The 17,211-nt window shown below is 39.4% G+C and overlaps 1 protein-coding gene and 1 pseudogene across 1 annotated transcript; one reads left to right on the plus strand and one right to left on the minus strand.

Moving 5' to 3' along the window:
• Positions 1-738: 738 nt before the first annotated feature.
• LOC146667579 (kallikrein-8-like) lies at positions 739-4,605 on the minus strand. The gene is made up of 5 exons (XM_085408783.1): positions 4,578-4,605; positions 3,341-3,521; positions 1,416-1,468; positions 994-1,151; positions 739-894 (listed from the first exon to the last, which is right to left on the minus strand). Exons 1-5 carry the CDS (start codon positions 4,603-4,605, stop codon positions 739-741), a joined length of 576 nt encoding a protein of 191 aa, XP_085264909.1.
• A 2,406-nt stretch (positions 4,606-7,011) lies between these two features.
• Positions 7,012-11,281, plus strand: LOC146667580 (ras-related C3 botulinum toxin substrate 2-like; annotated as a pseudogene).
• The last annotated feature ends 5,930 nt before the right edge of the window (positions 11,282-17,211 follow it).

Genomic DNA, 17,211 nt, shown 5'->3' on the forward strand with positions numbered 1-17,211 from the left:
GAGGGATCATTACGTGACACCCAAAGCATCTGAGCAGTCTTATTCCTTCATCTGTACCAAATTACTCAGATTCACAGACGTCGTGCACAGCAGACCTGCAATACAACAATGAATAACAGGAGTTACGCCTGCGTTTGACAGGTCAAAATGTCACAGGGAGCAGTTCAGTTAAGTTTCATTCCCCTCCAGAAATCACTTCATGCATGATTATCAGGAACCTTTGAGTAATGACAGCACTTAAGTGAGTGTTTCCTTACCATATTCCACTTTGTCACCAAGTTTTAGGATGAGAATGTTTTTTTTCTACTTTATTTTATTTTTTTTATATCGTTGTTATTATTTCTGTTGTAATTTGTGTTTGTTTTTTGTTTGTTTGTTCAGTTTTTCAGCCTTGTTGCATTTATTTTTTTCTATTTCCGTTGTGTTTTATTCAACTTCTGTTACATTTTGCAGGATTTTGCAGCTTTTTCTATTGACGGGTGTTTTCTTCAGGGACACCATATTATCATTATCTTTAAAACTGCATTTGAAACTTAATGCTGAGTTTTTACTTTCTGCAGTTGAAGTTATCTAAAGAAACTGTGTGTGGGTGCAGCTGAAAAAACGTCTTTTGGCAAATAACACAGAAATTCTGAAATCCTCTACTGCTTATATCAAACAGAATAAAAGAAACCAAAGCTAAACTCTAAAAGATTATTTATTTCAGCTTGTTTACAGTTATCCACACCTCACAGCTTTTTATGGGTTGATAGTTTTCCTGATCCAATCTGCATACTCAGGATCACAGAGGTCCATGAAGGCAGCCGGTGCTCTGCATACAAAGTCTGGATCTCCCACAAAAGAAGAGACCCCATAAATCCTGCCATTATGAACCACTCCTCCACCAGAGTCTCCCTGCAAGACAGAAATACAGTTTCCCAGGTTTATAAAATCTTTCTGTATTTTGAATGTTTAATAAATGCAGCTGTGAGCTGAGGGATCATGCAAACTCACTCGACATATATCTTTCCCAGGACTTTGTCCACAGAACCAGTGCTGATAGCTCCTGACTCGGTGGACCTCGGGGAATTTTTTCTGTAAAATATCATTGAGCTCTGTACAGCTGACAACCTCAGTCTCTGCACAGTGAAGAGAGGGTGATTCACCAGGTTCTAGAAAAAAGGGACAATTAGTTCAGCTTAAAGCACTTTTTAAAAAATGATGCAGATTTGTATTTTATGCAGAAATGCAGCAGAAAGAAATAAAATGGTCTGAGCTCACAGGAAAAGCTTGTTTTTACTTTGAACACATTAGAAATGAAGAAAAATACAATTTCAGTACAAATATCTGCAACATCTCTTTACTAATAAAGTAACAGTTTGGATGGTTTGTTTTCTTTTTTCTTAATACAACAAATTTGTTAAAAATCATCTTACTTCTTTTCTCATTAGCTAGTCCAGTGGTGGCACCATAACCTGCGACCTCAACTCTGGAATGACACAAGAAGTGTTTGGACACTTTTCTCTCCTTTTTTTTGTTAGTTACATACAAATACATATATTGATTGTTTTGCACGTTAACTTTGAAATGTTGCCCTGAGGCCTGTACTATGAAGCAGGATCTCATCTCTCCAGGTAACTTCAGAGTTCTATATGAAGGATTTTGACTTCTTACCAGAGAAAATTGTAAGAGTAACCCTGACCTGCTGTTATATTAGTTATGTCCTTTATAGAGTTTTAGTCACCACTTTATCATCACGCACCACACCTGGCTAGCATGCTTGCACTGTGCTTGCTCAGCGCATTGGGACACCATTCAAACTCACTGCAGCACATGCTACTTCCTGTTTTAAAGGGCCTTGTAGCAGCCCTTGTTACATGCGTGGGCACGGAGCATGAAGCAGAAAGCACAGCTTAAAAGAGAAGTTGATATACCCGGCGGCGTGACACTGACTGGTGTTTTACGTTTTCTCAAGCCAGCTAACACAAAGTAAGCCAAGCCTTGTTGAATTTTCTTTGTACTATATCCCTCTGGTTAAGTTCAAGTTTAGAGATCATTTGTCCAGAAAAGCAGCATCACCATTCCTGGAAGATCCCTTGAAACTTTCAACTTTAGACCCTCCTACTGTACTACATGGACAGTGGGAGGGGCTAAAATTCTTCAATAGCATTTTTTCATAGACATTTTTCAGTTTGCAGCCTATGTTTAAATTCTGTTGTTATATTAAGTTTTATTTTCTCTTAAACTAATAAACAGCAGAAAGTTTGTAGCTGACAGAATAAAAGCTGAAACTGTCTTTCAAACATTAATTAAATGAAATACTTGATTAATGATCCATCAGATTCTCCTGTGTAATGATAGGCCGTGATGTCAGTCAGGATTTTTGCTGTCTTTCTTGCTTGTCTCCAAATGGGCTAGACTTTATTGATATAGATTTCATCCAGTCTTATTGAACAAAGCATCTGAAGTGCTTGCGCTTTTACTACTAAGCTACCCTACAGCAATTTTACACACACACACACACACACACACACACACACACACACACACACACACACACACACACACACACACACACACACACACACACACACACACAACACTGATTTTTCTGCAGCAGCTGTTACCTTCAGTCTGTATTATGCATTTAAACCCTTCATATTTTTCTAATATTACAGTTTTATCTTCCTTTTTAAAACCTGCACTGCCAGTATAGTTTATCCACATCCGTTAGGATTGAAAGCCCTGGTTAACTTGATAACCAGGGCTTTCAATTGATAAGCAGCTTCCTGTGAGTATTTGATTCCCACTGTTGGGATAAGATAAAGGAAATATATTCTACATATGCTGAACTCACTTCACAGCACAGAGCTCAGGTCAAGAAGAAACTTTAAGAAAAAAAACTTCAAAGCAAGAAACTTTGAGCCACAGGAACATCAAAGTATCATTTGAATCTAAAACTGAAGTTAGCACGACGTGTCAGTATCTGTCAGAACACATGAACCTGAAGCAGAAACATCCACAACTCACAGTCAGGTAGTTTTATAGGTTGGATATCAGAGCTGCTAGTAGCTGCAGCAGCATGATGTCATGAACTCTGCCTGTGCTGGTGTCTTTGTCTGTATAGATCTCAGCTTCTGCTGTTATCTGCACTTCTTGTTCGGACCCCCTTGATGCACACTTAGATTTGCAAACATGGTCCTGCATGTGCACAGCAAACATAAAACATGATTACTGATGGTCACCATATTCTATTTCTCATCTTGTCTGAATGTATTTTACTTTTTACTGAATAGCAAAAACACGGCTACTAGACATTCCTTGGGTTAACAAGTTTTAGTTGCTGCTCTGATCTCCTCACCCTCCTGGCTTCAGACGGTGAGCTGCAGTCAGAATCCAGCGGTCGCTGATCAAAGAGCCTCCACACAAGCTGGAAGGTCCATGTGGATAAACTGCTCTGAGCTGTACATGATACTGTCGCTCACATTCATCACCTCCAATGACTCTCTTTTGCAGAGCGACCTCTGTGTTCGCCGTCACACCTGAAAGAGGAATCCCCCGCCCCACCAGGTCACTGCCAGTTTTTCTTTGTACCTGTAAAATATCTGCTCTCAGAAGTAAGGCAGAAACACACAGTGAGGACCAGAGCCATTAAATATAGATACTGTAGCTGAACACTCGCTGATACACAGAGAAAAGAGAAGAGGCACCACACATAGTGTTGCTGCCATTCACTCTCTAATGACTGCATTTCAGTTTGAATATTGGACACTGCATAGTCACATAGTGTCATTATGAAGCTTTATCAACTGCAAAGCTGCAAAGCTCCACACATTTATGCAAAGTTACTTATCGTCTCTTTTGGCTTTCATAAAGTGACAGAAGGGAAATGAAGGTAAAATGTTTCTATAGAGAAAGTGCTTCACAATAATAATCAATAAAAAATAAATACAAACATTAAAAGACAATAATAATATCCACTACCTAAAATTAAGCGTGTACAAATAAGTAGAGCTGCTCTTTCAAATGTTCAGACCGCAGAGATCAAATGTAATATTAGTGCATTCCATAGATTATCAGCCAACAGCCTTGAAGACACACTTAGTCTCTTTTAGTTTTCAGCCTAGAACGAGGAACCACCAGCAGGTTTCTGTCAGAAGACCTCAGTGACCTGCACCTTATAGATGGAAGCAAATGAAGTTTGATCTCAGCTTCATGCTCTTGTTCTGCTCGTGCTCTGATTTGAATTACATTTTGTACACGCTTCACTGTATCTCACTGTCAGTTTGTCAATTTGTGACATTAATTCAGAGGAATATGGTGTAAACCAATGATTTATAAACCTAAAACAGCTCATGATCACTAACCAATGCTAACTTTGAGAAGCAATGCAGAACATATTGTGCCCTCTGTGTGGCTAATGGAGCTCTTAAGAGTAGAAGAGCAAAACAAAAGAAAAAAAAAACCTCGCTCACGAGTCTGCGACTGAGTGCTGACAGAGAGCGAGTGGGTTACCTCTGTGTGACTTCAAGCTGCAGAGGGTAAGGCTCTGACTGTGGTCTGCATATATGTGCCGAGCAGCAATTCAGAATACCCACCATGCACAGTTTCTGTGAGGTTTGGCATAACTCGATGCATTGAATCATTTTCATATTATACAGACAGAATTATGCAGTAAGAACCTGCAGTTAAATATAGAAACCTTTGTTGAATACTCACTGATACACAGAGGCAAGAGAAGAGGCAGCAGACACAGTGTTCCTGCCATTCACCCTCTAACAACTGCCTTTCAGTTGAGCAAACACTTTGGCGACAGTGGGAAGGAAAAACTCCCTTTTAACAGGAAGAAACCTCCAGCAGAACCAGGCTCAGGGAGGGGCGGGGCCATCTGCTGGGACCGGTTGGGGTGAGAGAAGGAAGACAGGATAAAGACATGCTGTGGAAGAGAGACAGATTAATAACAAGTATGATTCAGTGCAGAGAGGTCTGTTAACACATAGTGAGTGAGAAAGGTGACTGAAGAAGAAATACTCAGTGCACCATGGGAATCCCCCAGCAGCCCACCGCATTGCAGCATAACTAAGGAAGGATTCAGGGTCACCTGGTCCAGCCCTAATTATATATTTTGGAAAGTTTTAAGCCTAATCTTAAAAGTAGAGATAGTGTCTGTCCAAACAGGAAGCTGGTTCCACAGAAGAGGGGCCTGAAAATTGAAGGCTGTCCCTCGTATTCTACTTCTAAATACTCTAGGAACAACAAGTAAGCCTGCAGTGTGAGAGTGAAGTGCTCTAATAGGGTGATATGGTACTACAAGGCTTTTCAGGGAGTTTTTAGGACATCCTGATAATAATGAATTACAGTAGTCCAACCTGGAAGTAATAACTGTAGCTTCACTCTGAGACAGGATATTTCTAATTTTAGAGATGTTGCTCAAATCGAGGAAAGCAGTCTTACATAGTTGTTTAATATGTGCAATGAAGGACATGTCCTCGTCAAAATTCACTCCAAGGTTCCTCACAGCGTTATTGGAGGCCAAGGTAAGAATCTGGTTAGATACCATATTTCTAAGATTTTAAGGGCCGAGTACAATAACCTCAGTTTTATCTGAATTTAAAAGCAGAAATTAGAGGTCATCCAGGTCTTTATGGCTTTGAGACATTCATGTAGTTTAACTAATTGGTCTGTGTTATTTGGCTTAGCTAAGCTAAGGTAGCGAATTCCTAAAAATACAGGGAGTGAATACAAGAGAGTGTGCTTCGGATGAAGCAAGTGAAGATTAAACTATGAAATAAGAAGTTATCTATAAGTTTTTAGTTATTTCGGCTATCCAGATAAGCTACACAAAAACACAACCATGTGTTGGAACAGGAAGTGATAGGAGGTGAGAAAAATAACCTTAGGACAGGTGAGATTGGTCAATGGTAGAGCTATTTTTCTGAAATTACACACGTTAGTAACGTGTGTAATTTCATAAAAATAAAATAAAAATAAAAATAAATAAAATAAAAATAAAAAATAAATAAAAATAGGAAGACACAGTGCTGGTTCAACAAGACAAAGTGGACAAGTTTACAACACCATTCAACGCAACACCACACAAAGTTGTAAGCAGAACTGGAAACCAAGTCATTATTGAATCACCAACAGGAGCTCGCTATCACGGGAATACCACACATGTGAAGAAATACGAGACAAATGAGACCAGAGAAGGACACTATGACACAATACCTGAAAGGGAGGAAGGTGAAACACCCACAAAGACTGACACCTTCACTCCAACACCACAAGAGGGCTCCCAGGGGCCAGAGAGACCAAGTAGATCACAGAGGGCTAAAAAGATACCCGAGAGGTTTCGTGATTTTGTGGTGAAATGAACTATAATATGTTAAGGTGAAGAGGTAACTTACATTTGGCAAGTTTCAAGTTCATATGTGTATTTTGACATGTATATATTGAAAAAAGAAAGGTACATGTGTGGTAAGACATTTAGATTATATAATTGTTAGAAAGTAAGACAAGAAGAATGTTCAATGTTGGGGGAAAAAAAGACATCAAAGTTATTACAACTAAAGTTTGAATCTAAGGAAAAGGGGGGTGTCATGTATTGATATGGCTATGTCTTAATGTGATGACCTTTGAACCGGATGTGGTTGTCCGAAGGAAGCCCCGTTAAGTGGCTAGTTGTAAGATGGACAGTGTTCAATAAAGCAACATAAAGACCGTGCTTTATGTCCTGATTCAATTCAGAGTGCTCTGCCTAATTTAGTAATAAGGTGGGCACACAACAAGTGGGCTTGACTTTTGCGCCTATTGGCTGATCGTTTACTATCGACTAGTTTTCCTGGATACCTGCTCCGCGGACGGCTGCCATAGGTAGCAAAAACGTGCTAGGTCAAAGGTCAGGGAGGATGGCGGACTGGTGTGAACTTCAGTCAATTCTGCTCATTTTAGCAGATCAGATAGAGAGGGTAGATACATTTACCTGTAGATACTGTTTTGAGTCGTTTAGATGATGTTTCTGAAATGCTTGGGATGATAATTGCTCTTCAAGATGTTAGCATCGATGACAGCATTGTCGAAAGTTTAAGATCAATTCAGCACCGTGTTCGTTTGGAATACGCCGAGGAAGAACAGTCTTCAAATGTTGGTCGTCCACGTCTTGAAATCCCGGCTGCAGCACTCAGGACTTTAGTGCTGTCCTGGATAACCATCGGGGTAATTGCCGATATGTTTTCTGTGTCTCCGAGCACAATTAGGAGGAGAATGACGGAGGAAGGTCTAAGGTAAGTTTATGCTGTAATTTAACACCTGTGTGAGTCTGTACACAGCATTATTTAGATGTTGACCTTAATTATGACGTTTGATATTGAAATATTATCGCTTACTTTTTTATTGTGAATGTCTAAAATAAGCGGGGCAGCTACGGCTAGTATAATAACTATACTAACTATATTATATATGTCAAAAAATACACTCTGTTAATATCACTAATGGCACAGGAGGATGAGTGTACTTAAGTAGTATTTGCACAGACCTAATGGAAAAGCAGAGTGTGCCATGGTTAGCAGGTGTTTCTACATTTTGGGAGAAAAACAGCAATCAGACTGCGTGAATGTTGTTCTTCCAGCAATCTGAACTCTTAACTCTATAAATATGTTTAAACAACAAACAGAATCACGTATATCCTCCCTAACCACCAGCAGGATCTCAGATAGTGTTGACTGTTTGTCATAGTTGTTCTATGTTTGACAGTTAACGTTATTTCAGTGACTTTTCTATTTCAGGAAATCCATCCATCTTTTTAACTACTGGGTCATTAAGGAGGCTGAAGCCCATCCCAGCTGTCATTAGGCAAAGGGCGGGGTAGACCTCGGACAGGCCATAAAACAGGATTAATCTGGTACACTAGTCTCTTTCTTTCTGTAAAAAAAACATCTGTGTCTGCAAACATTTGTGTTATCAGTTTCATTTGAGCCTGAATACATTTGAATATGAATATGAAATTTCTCAAGTTTTTAAAAATGAGAAATTAAACTGTTATTCTACTATGAGACCACACGGGGGCAGCCCTGCCTTATGTATTATTCTCTCTTACTAGACATGGTTAGGATGGCTTTTGTGTCAAACTAACCAAAGTAATGTTGTTGGTTAATGTTTTTGTGAACAGTGGTATTTCAAGTATGGTCCTGTTTTTTTTCTCCATTACAGGAGTTTCACTGGTTAAACAATCAGTGAATTGAAAGATTGTTGAATGAATGAATAACCAATGAAATGAAAGGTTGCCTATGACTTGTTGGCTGATCGCTGACCTTCTCTACTCTCCCCACAGATTCAACAAATATTCAGCTAATGTGATGGTGGACAGCAAGCCGGTCAACCTGGGCCTCTGGGATACAGCTGGACAGGAAGATTATGACAGGCTCCGCCCACTGTCCTAGCCACAGACGGTACAGAATCACACATACTCACACAGGCACACACAGTAACTAATGGACATAAAGTTACAGAGACAGAACTTGTATAACATGTCAGCTAATTAAAACTGCAGCAGCTATTCTAATTCTTTGTCTCCTTGTCTCTCCATCCAGGATGTTTTCCTAATCTGCTTCTCCCTGGTTAGCCCGGCATCCTATGAGAACGTCAGAGCTAAGGTGAGTTTTGGCTGTTTTTTATGAGGCCTGTCTCTCAGCTGCCGAGGAACAAAATGTAAAAAAGAACAAACAGAACAAAAGCAGGAATTTATTATAGAGAAAAAAAATAGGTACTTGGATTACAAAATGGAGAAAAAGCCTAAACAGGTCTAATAATTGATGTGAATGAATGATTGATGCTGTGGGTGAAAGTTGGATGATGTATTTCTCTCATCTTTAATAGCTACAGCATATCATTTGTTTTTCATGCCTTCATCCACCTTTCTGTAACACCTGGCATCAGAGCTTCATCTCCCTCCACCTTTGATTCTGTTTTTTGCCTCTAACACGTTCCTTGATTTTGCGTGTTCCCCTTTCTTGCCTCTTATTTAGTTTTCCTTTACTCTGTATTCTGCCAGTGGTACCCTGAGGTCCGTCACCACTGCCCCTCCACGCCCATCATCCTGGTTGGCACTAAGCTGGATCTGAGGGATGAAAAGGATACCATTGAGAAACTGAAGGACAAGAAGCTGGCGCCTATCACCTATCCACAGGGCCTAGCTCTGGCTAAGGAGATAGGTCAGTCACTCTTACTTTATTTGCTTGAAAAGCACTTTAAGATTTGAAGCTCTCCTCACCAGTGAAGATATGAAACTAGCAGATGAAGATGCTAGAGAACTTTGTAGCCTGACTGCCTCTGCAAATTTTTGTTATTCCCCTCATTTCCTGGCATCACAGTAAAAGTATAGTAGCTGTAGTTGACTATAGTGTTCTTTGAAAGTTGAACTTATTCTTCTCCACTACCAGCAAACCTTTCTTCTCTTACTTTGTCTTTGTAGTTCTTTCTCTTCTTTTATTAACATATATGTGTCTTCGCATGTATAGATGCAGTCAAATACCTGGAGTGCTCAGCCTTGACCCAGCGTGGTCTGAAGACTGTGTTTGATGAGGCCATTCGTGCCGTCCTCTGCCCTCAGCCCGCCAAGGTCAAGAAGAAGCCCTGCTCGCTGCTGTAAACGGTACGACTGAATAAAACACAGAGGAAGAGGAGGAAGAGAGATTAGACGTTTGAGAGAAGAGAGAAACAAAGTGAACTCGCTCATTAAATCAACACATAAAGTAGAGTAGAGGTTTGAGGGCTTCTTTTCTTTTCTTTGAACATAAGTCTGAAGCTATTCAATCAAGCCTTTTATTTGTCACATGCAATGTTTACATCTGCAGTGAAATTGGACCCCCCGAACATACATACGTATCAGCTCCAGCCTTGAGACCACAGCTGACACCGATACGGTAGCTGCATGAAATGATGGTGGTTTTCCTTTAGTGCGAACAACTGCATGTCAATTTCACAGTTGGTCTAACTGGTCTCTCAGTCTCCCGTTGGAGAGCTTCTCTGAGATGTTATCAATCTTGTGCTCAGAGAGCAGAGACTGCCGTGAGCTTCTCCAAGATCTTATCCGTGCTGCGTTCAATGAGCCCATTTTGAGAAGTCACGACCCGTCCCATCATTTCCATCATAGCGGGCAGCCTTGTGGGGTTTTGAAAAGTCGACTCCGCCTTCCTTGATAAGCCAGGGCCAAGCCAACTCCGAACAGCAAGAACCCTGTTATCATGGTTCCGAAAAGGTAGATGTCTACAATGTCCTCGATTGACAGTCCCGCCAGGCACACGACCCTCCAGTTCCTCCACCCGTCCATTGTGTATCCAGAGGGGAACGTCCCTCTAGGACACTCGGACTTACTCAAGCCCAGGCTTCTCGTTGAGAAGAGCGTGTCAATTGCATTCAGGGACCAGTTGTTCAAATCCATAATTCCTCTTTTAGGTTGTAACAGACCGTGAGAGTCATCCAGGGCAAAAGTAGAAAAGTAGACGAGACTAGACAAGGACATTGAGAAGCCAAGCAGGAAAGAGAAGGAAGAGGGAGAGGAGAAAAGTGCGACTGCCTTCATCCAGAGCCAAACGAGAAAGGAAACTGTAGACACTTATCACTAAGAGGTGATTCAGAAGTTTGTTCTTGCACATATAATGGACAGAAACATTAAAGAGAAAAGAAAAGACATAAATGAACACAACACAAGACAGAAAAGTTTCACATGCTTTGTACTCAATTTCATTTTTTTGCAGAGGAAAAATAAATTTGTCCTGAATATTGTTGGAGTAATTTTGTCCCACAGGCATCAATTTAACCCCATGATTTATGTGACCTTTGTTTTAGATTCTCACAGGAGCACAGAAGAAGAGAAAAGGACTGCAGACCCTGAAGAATATATGCAAATCTGCCATGTCTCTAATGTATATCTACAACTTTAAACAAAACAAAAAACCAAACAATGTATGGTGTGCAGGTTTGCTATTGTTTTAGAAATGCCAACGAGCTCTTAAGTCCAAATCCAGACGCTGCCCAGACAGGATTTCTTTGTAAAATATATCAGTTTAGAGATTATAGACCCTTTGAGTTTAAGTGTAAGTCTGAGAGCAGCATGCTGCCTTCATCTAAAGTACTGCCAACAATATATATGTGTTTCATGAAACCTAAAATAAAAATAACTTTTGTAACTGAAATAAACACAGTGTTTCAGTATGATTTGTTCACTGTGCTGTTTTCAGGGTGATGAATGTAAGGAGCAGAAATGGTCGTTTGTGAGGAAGCAAGCAACAAGCAAACTTGTGTCTGAATAAGATTTATTAACAAATGTATTATTTGTTGTGCTATTAAAATAAAAATAAAACATTTGATTGCACAAAAGATTCACATTATTTCTCCACAACATGTGACCTTTTGGATTGAATGCCTATACTCAACTATGGGGGATATAAAATTCTCATTTTGATCCAGCTGCTGATATCGCCTATACTCTATCCTTATTTACATATTGTGGAGAACAGCATCTTTTTCTGGTGGTGAGTTGAAAATGTTCAGACTCAAACAGCACTTTCAGTTTTGCAGTTTAATGTTTGACCAGCTTTTTTTGCCAAAACACCTTCATGTCTGTGAAGGTTCTCAGTCATCCAGGTCATTGTAGTCAAAGGAGCTTGACATGTGTCCTAGCGTCTGGACTTCTTTACAGTTTTTTACAGACGCTAGGACACATGTCTCAATACTTAGGTCACTTTTGCAAAACTCTTCACACAATTCTCCTAACTGACCCTCAGCGTGGCAAAGCAGTTCATTTCACATTCAAAATGCACTACAACTACCAAAACACTTCATTCAGGTCTCAAATAAACTCATTCTTCCAGAACACTAGCAAAGGTTGACAGCCGACAAACACACTTTGTCACCCACAAAACAATGACCTAAAAAACACTAACAACATGTAGCATTACACAGTGTTTTCCTGTGTAAAACAAGGAAACATCTCTGTTTATAATTTCAATATATGTTACTGGAATGAATCAGACATCATGCAGAATTCATTAATATTTGTTTATGTATTTTTATTTTTCTGCACTAAGTAATCCCAAAATACAAGAATTTGTATACACACCATCCACTGATACTCATACAATAGTAATGCTAATCTACTCGGTCTTCTCCATTTGGCCACAGGTTCTCATCCACATCACATCTTATGTCATCTAGGGCAATACACCTAGGAAAGAATCTTCTGGCTGCCAGAATTGAAGGAGTTGAAAAATTGAAGGAGTAACACCTGTGTAGATGTTCATCTACAATGAGAATAAGCTGTGGCTGGTTAAACTGCATTTTTAGATTTAAAATATGTGTCAATAAAATATTGCTGTTGGATTTTGCTGTCTTTTCAAGTTTTGCATTGTGTTATTGTTTTGGCCATAAGTTTAACAGTTTTGAAAACAGTATGTAAGCACATGCAAAATGTCCTGCACGTACAAAGGTTTTTGGCAGTTGTTGTGTCTGAGTGAGAAGATAATTCATGAAATTTGAGAGATGTAGTCATTGAATGCATTTTGTGCCAAAACAATGATAACTGGTCCTCAGTTTAGCCCACATAGACTTCTGTTGTGCTCACTGTGTGAGGAGTTTTGCAAATGTGACCTAAGTATTGAGAAATGTGTCCTAGGTCTGTAAAAAACTGTAAGTTACTTGAAGACGTTTCACCTCTCATCCGAGAAGCTTCTTTAGTTCTAAGGTCAAATGGTGGAGAGTCCCAGATATAAACCTAGTGGGAGAAACCCCCCACAGAGGGACAAAAGGACCCCCTGATGATCCTCTAATCGCCTGAGCCAAGGTGTGAAACTGGGTGTGGGTCCCAATCAGCCAGAGTTTCGGGTGAGTTCATTGTGAAACCTGGCCCCACCTTATCATGCGAATTCCTGAGATCAGATGGCCCAGGATGTGAGTGGGCGTTAAGGCGTCTGGGGAGGGAACTCGAAACTGGATTATAGATGGCAGAGAGTTGGTGTCGTAAACCCCCGCCTCTGTTCAAAGATGGTCGCTCACAGTGGACATAGATGGCTTCTTTCACTCCTCTTTCAAACCATCTGTCCTCTCTGTCCAAAATGTGAACATTGGCATCCTCGAAAGAGTGTCCTTTATCCTTAAGATGCAGATGGACTGCTGAGTCTTGTCCTGTGGAGGTGGCTCTTCTGTGTTGTGCCATGCACTTGTGAAGTGGCTGTTTGGTCTCTCCAATGTAGAGGTCTGGGCATTCCTCGCTGCACTGTACAGCATACACCACATTGTTAAGTCTGTGTTTTGGCGTTTTATCTTTCAGGTGAACCAGTTTCACTGGGGGACAGAAACGCGTCTTACAGAAGACGTTACAGGTCTGTGAGAGCCAGAGATTTTCCATGTTTGAGGTGACCAAATACTTATTTTCCACCCTGATTTACGAATAAATTCTTTACAAATCCTACCATGTGAATTCATGGATTTTTTTTTCACATTCTGTCTCTCACAGTTGAAGAGTTGAAGTGTACCTCTGGTGCAAATTACTGACCTCTGTCATCATTTTAGGTGGGGGAACTTGCACAATCGGTGGCTGACTAAATACTTTTTTGCCCCACTGTATGTAGCCAGGTGGAAGGTCTTTATTATTGGACATGTCGCTGACTTTGACTTCATGTCCACTCTTACCTGTTTCTTATGTGTGCTGTGTTCCTCCATCTTTCTCCCTTTTCCTCCCCAGCCCTGAAGTCTTTTGAATTTTCACTCAATAACAGCACCTTTTAAAGTTATTTGTTTTTATTTATTTAAACATATAGTAAAATTAATATAAAGTGGTAAATGTTATGCACTACCTAAAGTGTGAAGTCACAGAATGATACTATTTAGTGCAGTTTTTAATCATTACCAGTCTTCATCTTAGAGCTTGTGCTCTTATTGTGCCATAATGTCTCCTTTTAAACTGTGTGGATGTTCACCTCTTCTTCATCCTTCCTGTTCCTTTCACCAAACTGCTCACTCTTGTTCTCCTCTGATCTCACTTCCTGTTCTGGTTATAAGAAGAATGCAGTCAGCATGTGTCAAAGACACTCCCTTAGATTAGATATTTGACATTTTATTTATCAACTATTTTATGCACTAAATTAATCAATTATTAAACAAATATCATATTGTAGAAAAGCAAATAATAATGCACTAAGCAGTTTCATGCCACAAGAGCTAAATGGTCACGTCACTGTATTTATTTCCCACAAACTACTATACCTAGGATCTTCAGGTTTCCACTATATTTCATTAATCTGCAGCGACTGTAGAACATAAAGTATATTGACCTCTATTGTTTTCTTTATGACTTGGCCTGAATACACACACATACACATCTTTGAATAGCACAACAAATGAGGTAATTTTCCATGTGTTTTAATAGGTTTTAGTGATTTATGGGTTTTATGTATGTGTGTGTATTTTGGTCTTCAGTGTAAATTTATACAAACTGTAATTATTTCAGATGAAAGATCCGTTATTTAATGTTGCTTTATGTTGTGTGTGTGTGTGTGTGTGTGTGTGTGTGTGTGTGTGTGTGTGTGTGTGTGTGTGTGTGTGTGTGTGTGTGTGTGTGTGTGTGTGTGTACGCTCAGCAGAGGGGAGGTCAAGGCAGGAGCTGAGTTGACCTGGTACATCAAGTTTGGATTTGCCCAGTTGTTGGTAAACAAAAAAGATTTAAACTTAAAAGATTTTGAGTTCATGCACACTGGAAAAAAAATTCTCTTCATCACAATCATTTGTTTAAAAATATGGCTGTTTTACTGATTTTCTGTCCATTTTCATAACAAGTGACAGCACAGACATCTGAGCTTTTTCGTCATAAAGATTGTGATGTGAAGCATCAGCAGGTAAAGTGTCGTTAAAGTGTCACTTCAATAATGCTGCTGGCAGAAAGAAGTGTTGACACATACTAGCTTTGAATAAAAGGCTTAAAACACAAACAGTCTAATCCTGGGTGTTGCTTTTAAGCTTAAAGAATATAATAAGTTCTAAGACAATTCAGTTTACTTCTTACTGTCCATGTTGTGTTGTGGTATTTACTTTATCATGAATGTACGCTACTTTGTTCTAGCGACTGTAAAAAAATAATTGTATTCATGAAATAAACTAGACTTTCACAGTCTGCATCTTCCACAGTTTTTATGCTTTTGTTCACTCCAAGTTTGACACAAACCCACAGACAACCAGAGTTAACTATGTGAAGCAATCACAGACACTGTAATGGCTGATTTTTCTAATAAACACAATCAGGTTAACATTAAGGTTTAACATTGAAGGAGATTTGTTCCATAGTCACAGTTATACTTGTATTTCCTTTACTTACATCCAACACTACTATGTTCTGTTTCAGTCCAGGTGCTGGCAGTTTATCCTTTGTTGTTTGGACAAATAAGCTTAAAGCTAAACCTTCATGTTTTTGATGGGAAAGTTTGTTAAACCATTGCTCAACTTATGTCTGCACAGAGCAGATAATTATGATGTACTTGTAAAAAGACTTGATAAGCAGGTCACAGCTGAATCAAGGGGTAATAAAAGTAAGACCACGCGGTCTCAGCACGACTACACATGCAGTGGGTTATCGCACACATTTGAAAGACTCATTGTGTAACTCAGGATGTGACCCCTTATAAAGGAGACAGAGAAGTTCTGTTGTTCAGTCAAGTAAAACCTGGTGAAAGTGCAATTCTAAGACTCTGGTCGTTGCTTAAGTGTATAGATAATAAATCTTTTTTTCATGCATTATTTTCTTACTATATTAGTATAATCACCAAATCGATCATTTCATATTTATCTCCTGAAACGATCTACATTAACTTTTTATCCCTAGAAATGTGTTTCCAGAGTCCCAGGTTGAGTTACTTCCTGTCCACCATCACATTAGCTGAGTAGTTGTCAAATTTGAGGGGAGCAGAGAAGATCAGACACCAGTCAGCAGGTCAGAGGCCATCTCTCATTTCACAAATCAATCACTTGATTTATAAATGGAACAAACACCCCATCAGACCAGGTAATGACCCATTATGAGACAACAGCCGTCTGAGAGGAGATGTTCTGTATCACAAAACATGGGAAACAAACAAACTCTAGGCATTCTGAAATATATAAAGCTCAACAAAAAAACAAAACCATATCAGATCCTGATGTAATTCATTTTGTTGTTGTCTTTATTAGTCATTTAAAAAGAGGTCTAGAAAAAGTGTCCAGGAAGAGATTCTACTATTTATGCAGCACTGCCCCCGTGTGGCCACAAAGACACACAACAGCTTCATTTCTCAGCCTGTTGCCTTGTTTTCCCTTCATGATGTAAACAGTGAATGAACTGAAAGAAGTCAACCCATAAACTGTTAAACTGATACAACAGTCATGATGATTATGTAACAAGTTGTAGTTGACTTTCTGGTGGTGGTTTTGGTATACAATTTAAAAGCCATTTTCTTTTATAAATACACCATACACTTTGTTCTTGACCATTTCTTTTCCTCATATCCTTAATGGACAGTGGAGGAACACTACATCTAGCTTCTGTTTAACATTTATCCAGGCGCCCCCACACTGTACCTCTACAGAAACCAAGGGAGAGAGACAGACACACAAAGATTTCCACTTGAATCTTGATCTCAAAATAGAAAAAGTTTTATCACAAAATAATTACAAGAGCACAAATAAAAACCAAAGACAAATGAAATAAAAGGCAAGGCCCTGCGACTGAACACAGCACATCTTGCACCTTTAAAATTCACAAATTTCACTTTTCTTTGTCAGTCTGTGGTATTAAAAAAATCTCAACATGATGACCAACGTTTGACCTTTCACCTCTAGCATGGTTTTCTCTGGATTTCAATCTGGCCACTCCTGAAATGACATTTATCAGTGTATGTACAGCATCCATTTTTGGTTTAGACAGTCTGACACAGACCGTCTCCATGGCAACCTCCAAGACTCTTCTTTTCCTAAAAAAAAAAAAAAAGTCTCTATATGACCACCAACAAACCTGTTACACCATATTTTTTCACCAGCTCACCTTTGCTGAAGGTTCTCATACAAATCTAAACATCTTTTGAGAAAGTCCACATCACTCTGATCTGTAATGAAAACAGAAAAACAATGACAACACCAGCAGAGGCCTCCGACATAAACCTGGCAACATAAATCCAGATAACTTTGCTTATTTATCTCTTAAAACATTCAACA

This window comes from Rhamphochromis longiceps, linkage group LG6 (genome assembly GCF_057381845.1).
Source record: "Rhamphochromis longiceps isolate RC_006_pf linkage group LG6, R_longiceps_female_GT1.1, whole genome shotgun sequence".
Lineage (NCBI taxonomy): Eukaryota > Metazoa > Chordata > Actinopteri > Cichliformes > Cichlidae > Rhamphochromis > Rhamphochromis longiceps.